Source organism: Phyllobates terribilis, unplaced genomic scaffold (genome assembly GCF_046119375.1).
Source record: "Phyllobates terribilis strain yellow unplaced genomic scaffold, ASM4611937v1 Scaffold_200__1_contigs__length_3551848, whole genome shotgun sequence".
Taxonomy (NCBI): Eukaryota; Metazoa; Chordata; class Amphibia; order Anura; family Dendrobatidae; genus Phyllobates; species Phyllobates terribilis.
Genome location: NW_027362960.1, coordinates 821,172 through 842,411, shown reverse-complemented (window position 1 = coordinate 842,411; position 21,240 = coordinate 821,172). Strand labels below are relative to the sequence as shown.

General features: G+C 49.4%; 2 protein-coding genes across 2 annotated transcripts in view; one reads left to right on the top strand and one right to left on the bottom strand.

The window, feature by feature from the left end:
- Window positions 1–16,371, bottom strand: part of LOC141213602 (uncharacterized) — a 58,938-nt gene extending 42,567 nt beyond the window's left edge. The window contains exons 1-5 of the mRNA XM_073665210.1: window positions 15,871–16,371; window positions 15,566–15,745; window positions 15,367–15,490; window positions 15,184–15,281; window positions 14,895–14,985 (exon numbers count right to left, since the gene is read on the bottom strand). Of these exons, the coding sequence (XP_073521311.1) occupies window positions 14,895–14,985; window positions 15,184–15,281; window positions 15,367–15,490; window positions 15,566–15,745; window positions 15,871–15,948 (571 nt within the window). The 5' untranslated portion in view covers window positions 15,949–16,371. The remainder of the gene's footprint in view (window positions 1–14,894; window positions 14,986–15,183; window positions 15,282–15,366; window positions 15,491–15,565; window positions 15,746–15,870) is intronic.
- LOC141213618 (uncharacterized) overlaps window positions 1–21,240 on the top strand; it is a 297,701-nt gene that overhangs the window by 105,891 nt on the left and 170,570 nt on the right. The window lies entirely within an intron of this gene.

The window sequence follows — 21,240 nt, the reverse complement described above, 5'->3', positions numbered from 1 at the left end:
TGAAACCAGGGAAGGCCGTGTGCGACAATGCTGCAAACCTGGGTGCGGCCCTTCGCCGGGGCAATGTCACACACGTGCCTTGTATGGCTCACGTGTTGAACCTGGTTGTCCAGCAATTTTTAGCCCACTATCCCAGACTAGATGGCCTTCTGCAGAGGGCACGGTCGCTGTGTGCTCACTTCCGCCGTTCGCATCCCGCAGCTCAGCGACTTACATCTCTACAGAAGTCGTTGGGCCTGCCACTTCACCGGCTAAAATGCGATGTGCCTACCCGGTGGAATTCAACTCTGCACATGTTGCAGCGACTGTGGCAGCACCGACAAGCCCTGGTGCAATACGTTCTGACGTATAGCCTGGGCCAACGAGATTCAGAGGTGGGGCAAATCACGCTGGAGGAGTGGTCTCAGATCAGGGACCTATGCACCCTTCTGCACAGTTTTGAAATGGCGACGAAGATGTTTAGTGCTGATGATGCCATTATCAGCATGACTATTCCGGTGATTTACATGCTGGAGCACATGTTAAACAGAATTCGGAGTCAGGTGGTGGCACAAGAGGAGGTGGAGGAAGTAGAGGAGGAGGAGTTGTATGCGGAAGGGCTAACATCTGCAAGGTCCAGACGGTCGGCAGCACCAAGGCGGCAGGCATGTGAGAGTGGGGGAGATGATTTTACCAGGGCGCATGGTAGCAGCCAAACTAGTGAGGAAGGTGCAGGAGCCCAGGAAGAAGTGGAGGACGAACTGATGGAAGACTCATCAGATGAGGGAGACCTTGATCACATTTCTGTTGTGCGAGGTTGGGGGGAGAGGACAGAGGAAGGAAGCATGATTGCTACCTCGCCACCAACACAACAGGGACTTGGTGCTCCTGGATGCGCAACACACATGAGTGCCTTCTTGCTGCACTACCTGCAACATGACCCTCGAATTGTGAGAATTAGAAATAATCCTGACTACTGGGTTGCCACACTGTTAGATCCCCGGTACAAAAGTAAATTTGCAGAAATTATTCCTGCCATAGAAAGGGATGCACGCATGCAGGAGTATCAGCAGAGACTGTTGCAGAATCTTACATGTGCTTTTCCACAAAATACCAGTGGTGCACGTAGTGAATCTCACAGTTCCAACTTGCCAACCGTGGGACCGTCAAGTGTTCAGCACTCAAACCGTAACAGAACCACAGTATCTGCTGGTAACATCAATTTTGCGGAATCATTTCACCACTTTTTTAGCCCATCCTTTGCAAGGCCACAGGAGACAAGAAGTCTGACACATAGTCAACGCCTAGAGACGATGGTTAAGGAGTATCTCCAAGTAAACATTGAAGCCACGACTGTGTCACTGGACCCTTGCTCTTTTTGGGCTTCCAATCTGGATAAATGGCCGGAGCTAGCCACTTACGCCTTGGAGATCTTGTCATGCCCCGCAGCCAGCGTTCTGTCTGAACGTGTGTTCAGCGCTGCTGGTGGTGTGCTGACAGATAAGCGCACGCGGCTCTCCACTGATAATGTAGACAGACTCACGTTCATAAAGATGAACAAATCATGGATCCGAAACGACTTTTCTACCCCTGTGTCATCCTGGGGAGAGTAAAAGCTTGATGATTGGTTAAAATCACCCTACCAACCGTTTTAAGCTTTCAAATTACTAATCATGTTTATCTGTATCTTGACTGGAAAATAATTTGGGCTTTGTAGCAGTGTGCAGCACTGATCCTATTAGGCCATCTATAATAAGCTTCACCAGATTTAAAATTAAAAATAATTTTTAGCTGCATCTAGCCCGGAAAATAATTTTGGGTCTCCGAGATGCGCAAGACACATAAGTGCCTTCTTGCTGCACTACCTGCAGCATGACCCTCATATTGTCAGAATTCGAAGTAATCATGACTACTGGGTTGCCACACTCTTAGATCCCCCAAACTTTTCGATCAACCTTTTCATTTTAATAAAGACCAAAAAAATGGTCATTTTTGAAATTATAAGCATTAGCAGGTTGTTAGAAACTGAAATCAAACAGTTTTCAACTCAAAACTTTATTCTAGGTGATGTTACATTTTCACATAGGACCCCTTGTTCGAAAGGAGCTTCTGAACTCTCTCGTCCATTGAATTTGTCAGGTTTTGGATGGTTTCTGCTTCAATTGTTTTGCATGAGGACAGAATACCCTCCCAGAGCTGTTGCTTAGATGTGAACTGCCTCCCGCCATCATAGACACTCCTTTTAATGATGCTCCAAAGGTTCTGAATGGGGTAGAGGTCAGGGGAGCATGGGGGTCACACCATAAGTTTGTCCCCTTTTATGCCCATATCAGCCAGAGATGCAGATGTTTTATGTGCAGCATGAGATGGTGCATTATCATGCAGAAAAATGATCTTGCTGTGAAATACACGGTTCTTCTTCTTGAACCATGGCAGGAAGTGCTGTTTGAGAAAATCCACATACATTATGGAGTTCATCTTTAGCGCCTTCAGGGATCCTAAAGGGGCCGACAATCTCTCTCCCCATGATTCCAGCCCAAAACATTACTCCACCTCCTCCTTGTTGGCGCTGTAGCCGTGTTTGCGTGGGGTGTCCATCAACCAGCCATCCTCCACTCCATTCATCTGGACCATCGAGCGCTGCACGGCACTCATCCGTGAACAAAACAGTTTTGAAATCAGTCTTCATGTAATGTTTGGCCCACTGGAGCCGTTTCTGCTTGTGTGAAGTGGATAGAGGAGGTAGACAGGATGGCATATGCACAGCTGCAAACCTCTGAAGGACCCTGCATCTTGTTGTTCGGGGGACGTTGGAGGCACAAGCAGCTTCAAAAACTTGTCTGCTGCTATGACAAGGCTTTTTTGCCGCTGCTGTTTCAACCTGACGTAATTGCCTGTAGGAAAGAGTCCTCAATTTGCCCTGATCAGCACGCACACGTGTGTACTGTGAATCAGCTACATACTTCTTGATTGCCAAGACACTTCATCCTGATCATCGCACAATGTTGATTGTAGTCATGCCTTGACCTAAACACTCCACAATTTGTTGCTTCTCAGCAGCCGACACATCCTTTTTCTTTCCCATTTTGGCAGAAAATGTAGGCTGCTTAATAATGTGAGAGAGCCTTCTTAAGTAGTCTTGCCTTTCATTGGACACACCTGCCAAACTAATTAGCACAGGTGTCTGCAATTGCTTACAGTGATATAAAGAGCCCTGACACACATCACCATCAATGAGTTTAACTGACAAACAAACAAATTCTTCCCTTATCACTCCTAAACACTTTTTGCATAATAATTTGGAACGCGGTGTACATGTGCTTTTCCACAAAACACCAGTGGTTCACGTAGTGAATCTTACAGTTCTAACTTGCCAACCGTGGTCTGTATGGAATTGTTCAATAAAGGGCCCAAAATTAAGATAACATAGATGGGAGAGGTCTCTATGAATAGGAATTCCTAAGTATTTGATACCCTGTGAGGGCCAGGCAAAGGGAAAGTTGGACTGGATGGAATCCTATATGGATTTAGGGAGGGAGACATCGAGGGCCTCAGACTTCGCTGCATTGATTTTAAAATTTTACCATGTAACAAAGTGATCTATTTCAGCCATAACAGCAGGGATGGATATATGTGATTGAGTGATATATACTAGGACATCATCAGCAAATAGAGAGCACTTGTACTCGGTGCCTCCCACCTCAATCCACCTAATATTGGGGTTATGGCGAATTGATGAGAGCAGGTGCTCCGTCACTAGGATGTATAAGAGAGGGGACAGAGGACATCCCTGCCTTGTCCCATTGGTGATTGTGAAAGGTGATGAAAATGTTCTGACGCACCCCCTGGGCCTTGGGACACCCGGAGCCGGACCCTTTTTGGTGGATGCTGGTGGTTGTAGTCTTCGTGGCGGCGATCCGGTTCCGTGGCTCAGGGCGGTCAAACCAGTGGCGGAACTATTTATGTGGTTTTGATGTTTAAATGTCCGACTACGCCACCCGTGGATTGCGGTCAGAGTGAACCGCCGCTACAGGGCAGACCGCTAAGGCTGGTGTTGTGGGTGCAGCAGAGCGTAGCATAACTCCCCACGGGAGGAGTATAGCCTCAGGGCAGTGTATGCGGAGGATGGGGGTGATGGTGCAGGGCAGCAGCAGTAACGACACGGAGTCAGTGATGCAGTTCAGGGCCTTTACTCACAGTTCTTATTATCCAGACCACGTCTGCAGGTAACGGCTGCCCACGTCGTACTGTGCTCACCAGGTGAGGGGCTCAGACAACTCCCAGATAACTTTGGAGCGCTTCACAGGACCCCCTTTGTGTGTCCTTTGTCTGGCCTTTCTTACCAACACTTCTGTCCGGCTGCCTCGGGCCTCCTCTTGGTAAACTTGGCGCCAGTTTCCCTGACCCTATGTGGTGCCTTCCTAGCGGGTGGAGCAAGGGGCTGCGCCACATAAAATGTCAGAGCCTCCGGTTTCTAGCTGAGGGTCGTTTCCTGCCTCCACTAGTTCGGGGACCGGTCTCCCCCTTTGGCCTGACCCCTCCACGCAGGTGGATTCGGGCGTGCGGTGGCGACTCGCCCGTCCGCACCCCTGGGATCCCTTCATTCCTCGTTCCTGGAGCCTTCTCCACTCCTCTTCCTTCCTTCTCCCTCTTGCAGGCCTGGGCCTCTGTTACTAGGCCCGCCTCCGGAGCAGAGCTCATGCAGAGCCCCTGCTCCCTGCCACTTCTGCTCAGACTTCTCTGCACTGAACTAAGATGGTGCCCACCTTTTATACTCCCTTCTCAATGCACCCAGGAACTGCTTCCTCCCTGCTCCTGCACTGCAGGGTTCCCCTTCCTCAGTGTTCCCTCCCCCCACTCCAGCCAGGGACAGGGACTGTCGTGCCCATCTCAGGAAATACTTTGTGCCTAGTAGCAGTGTCTGCTAGTCAGCGGATTATCCCGGCTGTTAAGCAAGCTACACCACCTGTAGTTTGGACACTTAATTTTTTCAAAGGAAATGCTTCGGGACCACGGGATACTTAGTGAAGAGCATCAGGAGGCACCCCAAGGCATAGGGGCTGGGACTGGCACTAGGATGCCTTGCGGTGGACAGCCGAGCTCGATCCTTATAAAAGCTTTTTAACTGCAGCAGCTTTAGTGGACGCTACTGGAGCTGGAATTACGCGGCTGCTGGCATGAGACTTGCCCTCCAATAGATCCTTGTAAATGGATTTAAAGTGTATTCATTCAAATTAGAGGGACAATTTAAATTAAAAAGCTTAGAGCTGCCTCCACCACAGGGGGGCTCTCTCGACCCACCAGCGGACAGGCACCAGTATTGGGAGAGGGGGGCTGGCCGTCAGGGTTCACCGCGGCTCTGGCACAAACCCGGCGACACGGAGGTGGCACGGGCAGGAGCGGACTGGCCGTCTCGGCTTCTCACTTTTTGGATTTTAGAAGGGCATGACATGCCTATATCTGTGTCTCCCCCTCCTTTTACTCCTCCACCTCTTTTCTTTTCGCATGACTATATGTACTTGTCACTTTTCCATGTGTTAGTTGTGTCTTCTGAGCAGTTTGTCAGCTTTTGGACACCTTTGAAGGTGTTTTCTATGTGTTTCTATGTGTTTTTGTTTGCCTGCCATTGGTTTTAACGGTGTTCGAAGGTGTTCGACGAACAGTTCGACGAACAGTTCGGCGAACACACGGGTGTTCGACGAACCGAACCGAACTCGAACACTACGGGGGTGGCTCAACACTACATGTGACATATACTGCCAATGACACATGCCCTTGCTTGTGTGAAAAAAAGCACTTCGCTCCGTGTGTGAGCTGCTGATAGGCTGACAGATTGCACCTCCCCACTGTAAATGCGGGAAAGAGAAAAAAAAATGGAGATCTTCATTATTCCTGCAGAGATCCATCCCCTGCCCCTCCCCCCACCCCGCTGTACACTCAAACTGCGTATTAACATTAATTTTCATCATTACTGAGAAAAAAATCCAGTTATGATTTTGGTGCACGAACAGTTATCGAACATAATCTCGAACAGCCGAATTTTTCTCAAATCGTTCGTGTTCGCCGAACGGCTCGAACACTGCCCAAAACAGCTCGAATTTGAGATTGGCGAACAGTTCGAGTCGAACAACGCTCATCTCTAGTCATGACACCAGCAGCAGCGCTGAAGACACGTTCTGAGAGAACGCTGGCTGCCGGGCATGACAAAACCTCCAAGGCGTGACAAGTGAGCTCAGGCCACTCTTCCATTTTTGAAGACCAAAATGCAAAAGGGTCCAATCCCCTCTTATGGCATTGATATTGAGCTTGAGATACTCCTGCACCATCCTCTCCAGTTGTTCATTATGCGTCAGACTTGTACTCTGTTCTGCTGGTGAACAAACTGGTCTAAAAAATGTGTGAAACAACTCACAGAAATTGCCTGTGCCACTTACCCCTGCTGCTGCTAATGTTTTTGCGTTGACAACTTGACGTTCCCAGGATTGGAAGTCTAGAACTGCGATGCACATTGTGTGCCTCACTGCTGTCTTGGGGAAAAGCACTCTTAAGATGGTCTACAAGTGTGTTTCGATACTCCAGCATGCAGGTGTCCCTTTCTAGAGGAAAAAGCATCTGGCAAAATTTACTCTTGTATCGTGAATCTAACGGAGTGGCAATGTCAGGATTTCTGTTGCCCTTCTACAGTTTGACCACTAGTGGCCGTTATTGTTCACTTTAATATTGTGTTCACTCCTTACCACAGGAGACTGCTGTTGTGTTCTGCAATTGCCCTTTACCAAGATGGCAGATTCTGAATCTATGGAATCCATCTTGTTTCCTGTTTGGGCCTATTTAAAGCCACATGGATCTCTCACTCATTGCGTGAGTAGTGTGTCTAGTTGTTAGCCTAGTTTCAGTCTCCAGCTCTGGAACATTCTTACCCAGACTGTTCTATTCACCCTGGATTGTATCCTGCAAACTTCTTGCTATTTCCAAGAACTTTTACTACCACTTGCTTGCTGTTCCTGCTGGTGCTCCTTTGGCCACTGGTTTCCAACAGTACTACGCCAGTATCGTAACAAGCAACCCAGTAGTCAGCATTATTTCTAATCCTAACAATACGGCCATCATGTTGCAGATAGTACAGCAAGAAAGCGCTCATGTGTCGGGCGCTTCCATGAGGTCCAAGTCCATGATGTGTTGCTTCCTCTGTCCCCTCCCACCAACCATGGACAACAGAGGGGGGGGGATCATTATCCTCTTCATCTCCTGACTGTTGCGTTCCCATCACCATTTCCTCGTCGTCCTCCTCCATTTGTTCGCCGGTTCCTGCACCTTCACTAACAGTTTGTCTGGTATCATGAGACCCCTCGATCACTGTAATCCACCCTTCCATGGCACCAGCCTGTGCGACGACAGTTCGGAACTTAGAAATATTGTTATCCTTTACGCATCCTCCTCTTCCTCTGGGACCACCACCTCCTCCTGCAGACTATTCAATGTGTGCTTCAGCATGTAGATGACCAGAATAGTGATACTGATGACGGCATACTCAGCGCTAACCATTTCCAAACTATGCAGAAGGGTGCAGAGGTCCTTCATCTGTGCCAACTCCCCAAGCGTGATTCGCACCACGTCCGTACTGCGTTGGCCCAGGCTATGCAAAATTACATACTTCACCAAGGCTTGTCGCAACATGTGCAGAGTGGAATTCCATCATATTGGCACATTGCATATCAACCGGTTAACCAGTAAGCCGAAAGACCTCTGTAATGATGTAAGTCGATGACCCGTGGGGTGCGAACTGCAAAAGTGAGAACACATTGACGTGCTTTCTGCAGCAGCACATCTAGGCTGGGATATTGGAGAAGAAATTGCTTTACCAACAGGTTGAGGACATGGCTCCAAGGTCAGTGGAGACAGCGATTGCTCAAACTAGGCCTGGATAGCTGTCCACAACTCTTGAGCTGTGTGACTGTGGTCTCCAAGGCATATAAATTTAAACACTGCCTGACTGGGGTTAGCCCTGGCTGCGCAGTACGCAGTTGAGGGTATTCTCTGTCCACTGTTGGAACGCGGGTCTCATTAAGGCATAGGTTTAAGGCACAGGTGAAGGCCCTAAAGGAGATGGAGGAGGGAGAAGCAGTGTTACATGCAGAGGTTTGTCCCGCAAACCTTGGGAATTCCAAGACTTGTAGAGCAAACCCTTCCCCGCCTGCCCCCACAGCCACCAGAGTCACTAGTGCCCAGTCAGCAAGATGTAATGCCCCTGGCCATGCTTGCTCGTCCAGGCGTCTGTGGTGAAATGTACCCTGGCAGACATAGATTTTTTTCAAGGAACCGGTGATGTATGCATCATGCTTTTGTAGCACAGGCACAGCTTTCTTAGAGTAGTAATGGTGATTGGGCAGCTGGTACTGGGGGGACTGCGATGACCATCAGATTTCGGAAACCGTCTGTATCCACCAGTAAGAAAGGCAGCATTTCCGTAGCCAACAGATTGGAGATGGTGAAGTTCAAGCTCTTAGCTTTGGCATGTGTAGGAGGAAACAATCTTTTACGTGATCACAACTGAGGGACCGAGGACTGGCTGCTGTGCTGAGAGGGTGGTGTAGGGTGAACACGACAAACTGCTGGACTGTGAGTGAGGTACAGGCAGAGATGTTATGGTGAATTGAGAAGGATGTGGTGTGCTTGGTGTCTGAGATCGGTGAAAAACAGCAGGCACGTCCACTTCCGTAACAGCTGACGGGCACTCACTCACCCCGACTGTACCGGATAAACAAGTGGAGGTTCTGAGGCCGGAGACCTGTGTGAGAACACTTGCCACGGTGATGGAGGAGGAAGAAGCAGCAGATGTGGTTGATGGGGCGGCCGGTGGTTGGCGAGGCCCGCTAGTCCGCATTTTAGCATAGTGAGATTCTAACTAACGCATGTTGATCGCGCATGTGCCAGTTCATACATATATTCAGCTCTGGCTCAGGATAGCACGCATGCTGGGTCACACGTGCAACAGACTTTAAGTGCAATAGCTTAAAGTGCTTTTAATAAGCAGTTATACAACAGCAGTTAGACAGGGCAGGAGACAGGTAAGGTGCATGAGATATTCATACATACATGCTGCTTCTTGATCAGTTGTATTGCATTATGCATTCGTCATAGCAATCTGCTTCTTACTTGTTTTAACCTCTGCTTTCTCACATCTCGCCCGCCCTTTAAACACATTCTGTGCACTCTCTGCATATCAACTCCTCCTCTCTCCCCTCTACCATGTATAACACTGAGGCTCTACTGACCTTTCTCACCCACTCCAAACCATCCACTATCTCCATACCTCCATACAGCACTCAAAACGTTCATACAAATCATTGCACCACCTTCGCTCTTTTCTCCCTCTACTAGTCGCTGGCGACATCTCCCCCAATCTTGGGCCTCCCTCCACTAGCATACACCACTCTCCTCCAGCTGCCTATAGAAACCCTGCTAACCTTATTAACATTCAGTGCATGCCCTCTTCTATTGCTTTCCACTGTGTTCTCTGGAATGCACAGTCTGTGTGTAACAAACTAACTTACACTCACAATTTTTTCCTCTCTAATTCCCTTAACCTTCTGGCTATTACTGAAACCTGGATCCAGCATTCAGACACCACCGCAGCTGCTGCTCTCTCATTTGGTGGGCTGAAATTTTCACATACCGCCAGACCTGAGAATAGACAGGGTGGAGGTGTTGGTCTGATTTCACCACAATGTGCTTTCCCGGTCATCCCCCCAGTTCCCTCACTTATGTTTCCTTCCTTTGAAGTGCACACCATCAGACTCTTCAAACCCTTCTCCCTGCGAGTGGCGGTTGTGTATTGCTCTCCAGGCTCCTCCCGCCATTTCCTAGATCACTTTGCCACCTGGCTTCCTCACTTTCTATCCTGTGACATCCTCACCATCATCATGGGAGATTTAATATCCCCATCAATGATCCCCTCTCCCAATCTGCCTCTCATCTACTTTCTCTAACCTCCTCATTCGGCCTCTCACAATTACCTAATTCTCCTACGCATGAAGACAGAAATACTCTGGACCTGGTCTTCTCCCGTCTCTGCTCGCTGCATGACTTTAATAACTCCCCTCTCCCGCTCTCGGACCACAACCTTCTTTCCTTCTCTGTCAAGAACTGTCTCCTCACCCGGGACACCCCCACTTACCACACTTATAGGAATACACGTACCATTAATACCCAGCAGCTTATGGACAATCTCCACACATCTTTAGCCCCCATCTCCTCCCTCTCCTGCCCGGACTTAGCATTGTCACACTACAATAATACACTGAAGAGCGCCCTAGATGAAGCAGCACCTTCTACACACAGAAAGACCCAACACAGACAAAGGCAGCCCTGGCACACAATGCAAACACACTTTCTTCAGCGTTGCTCAAGGTGTGCTGAGCGTCAGTGGAGAAAATCTTTTAGCAGAGGACTTCATCCACTATAAATTCATGCTCAAAACCTATAACTCTGCCCTTCTTCTGGCCAAACAATCCTACTTCACCACTCTCATCACTTCACTGTCCAACAATCCAAAACGACTTTTTGAAACCTTAAACTCCCTGCTGAAACCTAAAGCACAAGCCCCCACCACCAACCTCAGCAGTGAGGATCTGGCCATTTATTTCCTAGAAAAAAAATCAACCACATCCATCAGGACATCTCAGCCCAATCTCCTCAGTGCCTGGTTCCCCTTCCCTGCCGCACTTCAAGCTCACTAGCCATCTTTGAGCCTGTTACAGAAGAAGAATCCCTGCCGCACTTCAAGCTCACTAGCCATCTTTGAGCCTGTTACAGAAGAAGAAGTTACCCAGCTCCTCACTTCTTCTCGACCTACAACCTGCAACAGTGACTCCATTCTTTCACATCTCCTGCAGTCTCTCTCACCGGTGGTCACCACTCACCTGACTAAAATATTTAACCTCTCTCTTTCTTCAGGTATTTTTCCCTCCTCATTTAAACATGCCATCATAACCCCTTTACTTAAAAAGCCATACCTGGACCAGAACTGCGCTGCTAACTACAGACCTGTCTCTAATCTTCCTTTCATCTCTAAACTCCTGGAACGCTTGGTTCACTCCCGTCTAATCCGCTATCTCTCAGATAACTCTCTCCTCGACCCTCTACAATCTGGTTTACGCTCCTTACACTCCACTGAAACTGCCCTAACTAAAGTCTCTAATGATCTACTAACAGCTAAATCCAAAGGTCACTGTTTCCTGCTGATTCTCCTGGATCTCTCTGCTGCATTTGACACTGTGAATCACCAGCTCCTCCTCACTATGCTCCACTCTATTGGCCTCAAGGACACCGTTCTCTCCTGGTTCTCCTCCTACCTCTTTGACCATTCCTTCACGGTATCTTTTGCCGGCTCCTCTTCCTCTCCTCATCCCCTTACTATCGGGGTCCCGCAGGGCTCAGTCCTAGGCCCCCTCCTCTTCTCTCTATACACTGCCCCTATTGAAAAAACAATCAGCAGATTTGGGTTCCAGTATCATCTCTATGCTGACGAAACCTAACTATACACCTCTTCACCTGACATCACCCATACCCTAATACAAAATACCAAGGATTGTCTGTCCACTGTCTCTAACATCATGTCCTCCCTCTATCTTAAACTGAATCTCTCTAAAACTGAACTTCTTGTGTTTATCCCCTCTACTAACCTACCTATACCTAACATTGAAATTACCTTGGAGGGTTCAACCATAACTCCCAAGCAGCACGCCTGCTGTCTTGGGGTCATATTCGACACTATCCTTTCCTTTACTCCCCATATCCGATCACTCACTTGATCTTGTCACCTGCATCTTAAAAACATCTCCAGAATCCGACCTTTTCTCACCTTTCAAACTGCTAAAACTCTGTCACTCTTATTCACTCTCGTCTGGACCACTGCAACACCTCTTCTGATCGGTCTCCCTCTTACCAAACTTTCTCCTCTCCAATCCGTCCTGAATGCGGCAGCCAGGGTCGTATTTCTGTCGAGCCTCTTCACCGATGCCTCCATCTTGTGCCAGTTTTTACACTGGTTGCCCATCCGCTACAGGGTCCAATATAAACTCATCGCTCTCACCCACAAAGCTCTCCACAGTTCTGCACCGCCTTATATCTCCTCTCTCATCTCTGCCTATCGCCCTACACGTGCCCTCCATTCTACAAATGACCTAAGACTAACATCCCTCATAATCCGAACCTCCCACCTAAGTCTCCAAGACTTCTCTTGCGCTGCACCAGTCCTCTGGAATGCACTACCCCAGGCGATCCGACTGATGCCTAGCCCCCAAGTCTTCAAGCGCGCTTTAAAAACCCATCTATTTAAACAAGCCCACCACCTTAACTACTCAGTAAACTAACTTTCCCCTGTTCCCTCCTTCTAAATATTTTTCAGAATCTGCTCCCTACTCGGTACTTGAGTATTGAACTTAAACATACTGGCATGACCGGATCATACAGCTTTATATGAAAATCCCTATTTATTATAATTGACAGACCTGAAATAAGAAGCACTTTTCACATATTGTGTCTGCCCATTTCCTTGTAGAATGTAGGCTTGCGAGCAGGGACCTCACTCCTAATGTAATTGTTTAAACTGTCTTAAATTGTATTGAATTTATGGTCTGTACATGCCCCCGCTTAATTGTAAAGTGTTGGCGCTATATAAATAAAAATTATTAAATTATTATTATTATAGTAGTCAAATTATTGGAATTTTTGCCTCAACTGAATTGTTTTTTTACAAAGTTGGCAGATAACGTGAGTTTGGTCATCCTTTGAGGTCTCAAAAAAGGCCCAGGATAGGCAATCCTTACTGCCCCTGCAAACTGCAGACCCGCGACCACTGCTGGCCACAGCCAGAGCTGTGGCTGAGGATGCAGTGTTTGTCGTGATTGCACCACTCCGTGTCTGTGCCTGAAGCTGCAAGGTAATCTCCTCGTCTTCCTCCTCCTCCATCATCTCTGCTGAACTACTCAGCTGTTTGCCTCTGGGTTTACACCAGTTAGGATCTAGAACCTCATCATTATCCATTCTATTCTCCCACTCCTTGCCCCGAGAGTCACCCTCCTCTTCTTCCTGCCCTGACAGCACAGTACAGTCCGTACTCATCAGGATCACCTCCACCCCCAGGGGTTAACGTCTGGTGACGAGGGCCTGGATTCTGCTTGGACCCTACTTCGTTCGGCCCCGGATCCAACTGAAAAATAATTTGGGCATCAGTGCAGATGCTTTCCTCCTCTTGAGTCTGTAAACCTTTGGAGCAGACCTCTGATGCCCATGGAATTGAATGTGTGAACAGCTCTGCAGACTCACCCATCTGTGGTTTCGGACAGTCAGTTGGACGGTTGAAGAGTTGTGACGTGGGGGGAAACAAGGATAATTGGGGTGCCATCTCTGAGGATTGTACTGTGTGTGATGTTAAGGTGGAGGAAGAGGACACTTGATGCAGTGCTTGCCATCTATTGGAGGACATGCTCTTTCTGGCCTGGTCTACAAGGCGCATTGCTGTGCGACTGCCAAAGAAAGGGAGTGGAGTAGTCCGTCCAGTAACAGAAGTTGTCAGTTGTCTTTGGATACACATACACCTCGAACACCAAGCCTATTCCCCCTTCCACCACGACCTTGCTTTCCCCACTCATGTTGGATGTACCCTTCCCCTCTTTTAACCAGCTGTTTCACAACCCTAGACCCAGACCTGTCAGTCACCTGTCACTAAAATAACAATCAGTATTTATTTGCTGAGATAGTGTGGCTAGACCACAGAATTAGCACAAATGATTTAAATGCTGAAATGTGGACTGCTGTCTGGACCACACAATTAGCACAAAGGATTTAGAAGCGGAAATGTGGACTGCTGGCTGGACCACACAATTAGCACAAAGGATTGATCTGCTGAACTGTGGACTGTTGGTCGGACCACACAACTAGCACAAAGGATTGATCTGCTGGAAGGTCGATTTGACACAAGATCCTATCTATCTGAACTAGCTGACAAAAAACCGCCTAGCTAACGAAATGACTACTTCCAGCAGCAGCCTCACTATGCTGTTACACTGACAAAATAGCGCCAAAGCCACATGTCTGCTTTTTATATGGTGAGGGACATGTGGCTTCGGCAGCCAATGACACAAGCCCTTGTTTCTGGACGTTGTGGATGGTTTCTGCACCCTGATTGGCTGCTGGAATCTCCACACATTAAGTTAATAAACAACAAAAAAAATGGATAACAGTCTGCCGCTCCTCTCCCCTCATCAAACATGTCATCCCCACACATCATACAGAACCACTATCCTAGACAAAGTCCTAACAAAAGCATTAGTGGAAACTCTATCATTTACCAAACTTTGGCCGAATTTTGCCGATTTTGAGGAAAATGCGCGGGGGTCCGACCACGAATCTGAATGTGCCATGTTCGTGTCGACTTTGAGATTGGCGGACGTTTTCCGAACAAGTTCACGCATCTTTACTTATAAACCCTTTCCTGATCGGACTACATACTTCTTCTTGACCTCAAAACGGTTTGGCTTTTCACTTGACTGCTCTTCAGGGACGTGTACTGCTGCTAGATATTGACCTTGGCTTCTCCAGCTTAGATATCCACCTGCCTGACTTCTGTGTGTGACCCGGCTCTCTTCTTGACATTCAGCTGTAATCTGGCAACTCACAACTATATTACAATTGGAGACATGGCGCCTTTCTGCAGCAAATAAAATTACATTTAACCACTGAAACTTTGCTACCAAAATGCGTTAATCAAAGAAGGTGTAAAAAAAAAGCTTTTTTGTTATGCATCAAATCTATCTGCAAGTAAAATGCACGTCAATTAATTGTGTGATCAAACTCATAATATAATGACCACAGGATCTGTGACTTCTCTGCATTTAGTGGTCACTACTCACCTGGGTGGTCATATGTAGGAATCTCCTCTTTACACCACTCATCATCCCTCACATATGTCTCTGTGGTATTAGTATGGGTCAGATCTTCACCCTGAAACAAATATTGTAAAAGTCACAGACAGATGGAGAAGTCCCATCTATGATCAGCTCTAATCCTGCCATCTCCACCGTTCTCATTACACAAGTATAAACCATATAATACTAGTGGATAAAACAAGACTGAGCACAAGACCTTCACAGCCGTCTACACATCATAAGGGAGATCTCATGACATCTTATCTGCATCTACCTGATGATCCTGAAGAAAATTGGGATCTTCTTGTTTACAGTCCTGTGGAAGAAGAGGACAGGGACATCTCTCTGGTGTTGTCCTCTTACTGGATAGATCTGGAGGAAACACATACAGGGACTGAATTCATTCTTTACATACAGATAATTATAGGCCGTGTGTGTGTTTAGTCCTGTCTATTACCTGGTGATGTGAGGGGCTGGGGAACCTCCATCATGACGTCCTTGTACAGATCTTTGTGTCCTTCTAAATACTCCCACTCCTCCATGGAGAAATAGACGGCGACATCCTGACACCTTATAGGAACCTGACACATACAATGATACCGTCATCCCCCCCGATCCCTTCATAGCATTACTGTATAATGTCCCAGCAGTGTCACCTCTCCAGTCAGCAGCTCAATCATCTTGTAGGTGAGTTCTAGGATCTTCTGGTCATTGATGTCCTCATTTATCAGGGGGTGAGGTGGAGGCCTTGTGATTGGGCTCAGGGGTCTTCCCCATCCCTCAGACACAGGGTCCTGACAGCGCTCACTAGAGGTCTTCTTCACTACTGTGTAATCCTGGTTATGGAGAGACACATTAATCTCACTCCAGACATTTCCAGAGTCCTCACCTCTCCAGTTCTGTCCATCTGTTATTCCCATAGATAAGAATGATGTAATGTGACGTCATCAGAATCTCTCACCTCTCCAGTAAGCCGGAAGAGGATCTCTAGGGTGAGGTGTAATATCCTCTCCGCCATCTTCTTCTTGTCCTTATCCATCCACTAAGGTTTAAGGTAAATTTTCTAGAAGATGGAAGATAATGATGTAAAAACAACTCGCTGTTCACATGTTCAGTTTTTTCAACTTCTTTTAACCCCTTCAGGTTTCTAAAACAGTTAGAAGAAGTGACCTGAAACAGCAGATAAGACCCCAAAGTCCTGTCAGGCCACGCTCTGCTCTGAGGCTGGAGACATGTGTTATAGTGGGGTCACAGGACTCCGTCTGTTATTAGGGAGATTCTCACTTCTGGGCGATTTCACAACAAACTCATTTCTTCACATTAACGAGAAAAGGAAAAGGATCATTCACTAATGGCCTCAATGTGCTGCGTGTGATCCAGGGAGCGGCTGCTGGAGACGTCTGGAGGAGCCTTCATTACATGAAGAACACGAGCAGAAGACGACGTCCAAGAGAGCAAAGCCGAATCCTGCTAGAGAGTAATGGAGACGGCACCGACTTCCACCTGCAGAGCCGCCACCACATACCTCCACCTGCAGAGCCACCACCACATACCTCCACCTGCAGAGCCACCACCACATACCTCCACCTGCAGAGCCGCCACCACATATATGGCTGCTCTGTGCGCACAGGAGCTGTGATGAGGTCACAGGAGGGGAGGAGTCAGGGGTCACATGATCAGGGGCCTCAGTGGATGCAGGACTCTGCTGTGCTGGTTGTCATGGTGCTGGATGAGCTGAAGTTTATGTGTGGGGTCAGGAGGGGTTTACAGTGTGGATGTAGCAGAGCCGCGTGCGTACGAGGTGTACGGAGCGGAGCCGTGTGTGTACAAGGTGTACAGAGCGGAGCCGTGTGTGTACGAGGTGTACGGAGCGGAGCCACGTGTGTACGAGGTGAACGGAGTGGAGCCGCGTGTGTACGAGGTGTACGGAGCGGAGCTGTGTGTGTACGAGGTGTGCGGAGCGGAGCTGCGTGTGTACGAGGCATACGGAGCGGAGCCATGTGTGTACGAGGCGTACGGAGCGGAGCCATGTGTGTACAAGGTGTACAGAGCGGAGCCGTGTGTGTACAAGGTGTACAGAGCGGAGCCGTGTGTGTACGAGGTGTACAGAGCGGAGCCGTGTGTGTATGACTCGCCCCCTGGGCCGTGGGGCACTCGGATCCGGGCAACAGGGGGAACGGTGGGAGTAGTAGTGGAAACCCGGTTCCGTGGCTCAGGGTGGTCAGGCCAGTGGTAGTCCGTTATGTGCTGATGTTTATGTCCGACTACGCCACCCGTGGATTTGCGGTTATTAGGAACCGCCGCTGCATGCAGACCGCTGGGGCTGATGAGCTGTGCAGCTATGGTAGTGTGACTCCCCACGGGAAGAGTGCGGCCCCAGGGCAGTATAGTGGATGGTAGGAGTGATGGTAGTGAGAGTCCCAGTGCTGATAGTGCTGGAGGAACAAGGAGCACACAGACAACAGGTTGCAGTCCAGGGTCTTTACTAAACAGGTAAACTGACCCACAAACAGTCCCGGCTAGGAGGGGACCTGGATGTCTGAGAGCAACGGGGAAATTGGCCCTGGTCAGGGTGAGGGTGTAGGCCTACTGTGCTTTCTGCGCTCCTTCTGGCTATCTCCTCCTGATAGGGTAACAGCCCACGTTTCCGAGCTTTCCGTGTATTCTCGCCTGTATGGCCTGCAACGTGGGTTCCTTTCTGCTCCCAGCCTTGTACGGCTTTACTGGTCCCTTCGGTTGTGGCAGGGCCTCCAGGCTTCTTAGGCCAAGGAATGTACAGTCCCTTGCGGACTGGTTCTCTGCTGGGGGATGTGGAATCCTTCCAGCCTCAGACACCAAAGTCTGGTAAAATTAAGTCTTTTCTCTGCCAAGACAGGCTCTCTTCGCCTCTTGTCTCTGGCTTGTGGCTCTCCTCCTGCCACACTTCCTCTTAGGTGCAACACAACTGTCCCTCTCTGCTCTGGGACACCTCTCAGTGCTGAGGCAGGTCGTCCAGTTCTCTCTAACCCTGCCCTCAGTACCAGCTTTTATAGGGGCAGCCAGCTCCCCCTACTGGCCTGAGACAGGAGGCATTGCATGCTAATGTTCCCCTGACCAGAGAACCTCCCCCCTGCTCTCAGACACAGCTTTAATTACATTTTGTGGCATCCAGGCCAGGGTGACACATTCCCCCCTAGTGAAATTTAGTACTCCGGGACTAAACAGTAAACAAAGACAATATGCATAACCATAAAACATTAACAGGAAAGTGACGCACAGATTGAGTTCTTAAGGTCACAGTGTGGCCTGTGACCGGGTGTCCATATCACCAACACAACGGGGAGCCTTAACCAGGTGGGGGTCTGTCCTACCCCAAGTCCTTTACAGTCTTAGTTCATTCCTGGGTTAGGCTCCGAATGCAGTCCATACAAGGTCCCGGTTATAAAAAGTCCATAACCTTTGAGTCCTTACGGTAGCTGCAAGAAACTGAAACACAGAATTTCCAAACATGCATGTAACTTGGCAAACAATTCAACATTTGGTAACAGGGTCATTTACAATCATAGTACACTCTATATTTTCCAGCGAGCGGGTATCTGCCCCTTTGTGCTCCTGGTTGACCTCCTTAACCCATTGTCTGGTGGTGGACCAACCTGGCTTTCCCCACTAGCGTTAGGGGCACAGCTACCAGCTGGGTGTACAGGTAGGGCAGGCAGCTGTCTGCGGGTACTTTGGCTTACCGCAGGCATGGCAGGCTCACTGTCAGCAGAGGGTTGACTCTCCTGGGCTGCTGGTACAGGCTCTTCTGCCTCTGGAACCGCTTGCTCCTCTTCACCTTCCGGCTCTGGTGTTGGTTGTTGCTGTGCCGGTTGCAGGAAATGCAGGACGGGTACCACTATGGCATAATTTATGCGAGTCCAGGACTGAGGGAACTCTCCGAGAACGGTGATGATCATTTCTTCCTTGTCCTCTGCGGGTTCGAGGTCACTCTGATCCTCTTCTGCACTACGGAGTTGCTCGGGGCACCTTTTGAGGTGGTCTCTGGAGACGGTACTAGTGGTTTCTCCTCCGTCCTTGGTGATCACTCACACCTTTGGGTTGTCGTGGTCAGACTGCAGTACGGTGTAGGGTTCCCTTTCCCACTGGTCGTCCAACTTATGTAGCCTTCTTTTTCGCTTTAGGACTTGCTCACCAGGTTCTAGGGGACCAGCAGGGGCGTGTTGATTGAAGAGTTTTTCTTGCCTCTCTCTCACCTGGGCCAGGCTCTTCTCCACACTCTCCTGTACCTTCTTGTACTGCAGTTGCCTTTCCGTATCCCAGTCCGCATCCGGGGAGGTGTCCTCAGGTATTAGGACTCCCATCTCCAGGTCTACGGGCAGCTTACCTGATCTAGCTCGCATCAGGTAAGCCGGGGTGCAGTTTGTAGCATTCACCGGGATATTGTTGTATAGGTCTATCAGGTCCGGCAGTTTTTCTGGCCACAGGCTGCGTTCCTCCAGGGGCAACGTCTTCAGGAGATCGATAACTATATTGTTCATCTTCTCACACATCCCGTTGGTTTGTGGATGGTAAGGCGTTGTCCGAATCTTCTTACAGCCATAGAGGTTGCAGAACTCCTGGAAGATTTCAGCCTCGAACGCTGGACCCTGGTCTGTCAGGACCTGTTCCGGATACCCGTGTGGACGGCAGAAGTATTGCTGGAAGGCTCTGGCCGCTGTTTGGGCTGTCAAGTCCTTTACCGGGACCACCACTAGAAAACGGAAATAGTGGTCCACGATTGTCAGGGCATAGATGTATCCTGACCGGCTGGGAGCCAATTTGACATGGTCCAGAGCTACCAGCTCAAGAGGCTGCGTGGTGACGATGGGCCTCAAGGGTGTCTTCTGGCTGGCACGGTCCTTCCTCCTTAGGTGACAAGGGCCACAGTCTCTGCACCATTTTTCTACAGCTCCTCTCATGACGACCCAAAAGAACCTTGCTCTTAGCAGGAACTCCAGTTTCTTCCAACCGAAGTGCCCCGCTCTGTCATGGTAAGCCCCCAGGACCATAGCTGCATCCCGCCTTGGGACCACGACTTGCCAGGTCAGCTCGTGCGTCCGGTGGTTGACAATCCTTCTGCACAACTTGCCTTCGTAGAGGAACAGCTTGCTCTTCTCTTTCCATAGCTGCTTGGCTTCCTCTGAGGCATCTGGATCTAAGCGGGCATCTTCCCGGGTCAGCAGATCTTTCACCAGGCGGACTGCAGGGTCACTATCTTGGGTCTCGACCCAGCTGTGGTGAGGTAGGGGATTGATCATCACAGTTGTTAGATCCTTCTCCTTCACGCGGTGGGAGTATTGGGCGGCTCCATACCGGTGAAACGCGGGGAGTTCTACCTCCTCCAGCTCTTCTGGGTCTTCGTCACCTTCAGGTAAGTGAGGCATCCTCGATAGGGCGTCAGCGTTGGCATTGGTTTTGCCGGCCCGGTACTTGATCACGAAGTCATAGTTGGAGAGACGGGCCATCCACCGCTGTTCTAGGGCACCCAGTCTTGCATTGTCCAGGTGTGTCAACGGGTTGTTGTCCGTGTACACGGTGAACTTTGCGGAGGCCAGGTAATGCTTGAAGCGTTCCGTCACGGCCCACACCACCGCCAAGAATTCTAGCTTGAAGGAGCTGTAATTCTCCGGGTTCCTCTCGGTGGGTCTCAGCTTCCGGCTGGCGTACGCGATCACCCTTTCTCTGCCCTGCTGGTTTTGGGACAGTACGGCTCCCAGTCCCACATTGCTGGCGTCTGTGTGGAGAATAAAAGGCTGGCCATAATCAGGGTAGGCCAGGATCTCATCCCCCGTGAGGGCCATCTTCAACTGGCGGAAGGACTCCTCCTCCGGTTTATCCCACTTGAAGGGTGGCTTTTGACTTCTGGACTTAGACTGTCCGATCAGGAGGTCCTGCATAGGAGCTGCCATCTTAGTGAACCCGGGGATGAACCTTCGGTAGTAGCCTACCAACCCGAGAAACTGTCTCACCTCTTTGATGTTCGAGGGGCTTGGCCAGCTCTTGATTGCCGTGACCTTGTCAGGGTCGGGGGCTACTCCTTCCGCACTTACCACGTGCCCTAGGTACTGGACCTTTGGTTTCAGCAGGTGACACTTCGATGGTTTCACCTTCAGGCCATAGCCTGCCAGGGCTTCGAACACCTCGGCCAGGTGCTTGAGATGGTCCTCGTAGGTCTTCGAATAGACGATCACGTCGTCCAGGTAAAGGAGGACCGTCTCGAAGTTTCGGTGTCCTAGACAGCATTCCATCAGCCGCTGGAAGGTCCCTGGTGCGTTGCAGAGCCCGAAAGGCATACAGTTGAACTCACTCAGTC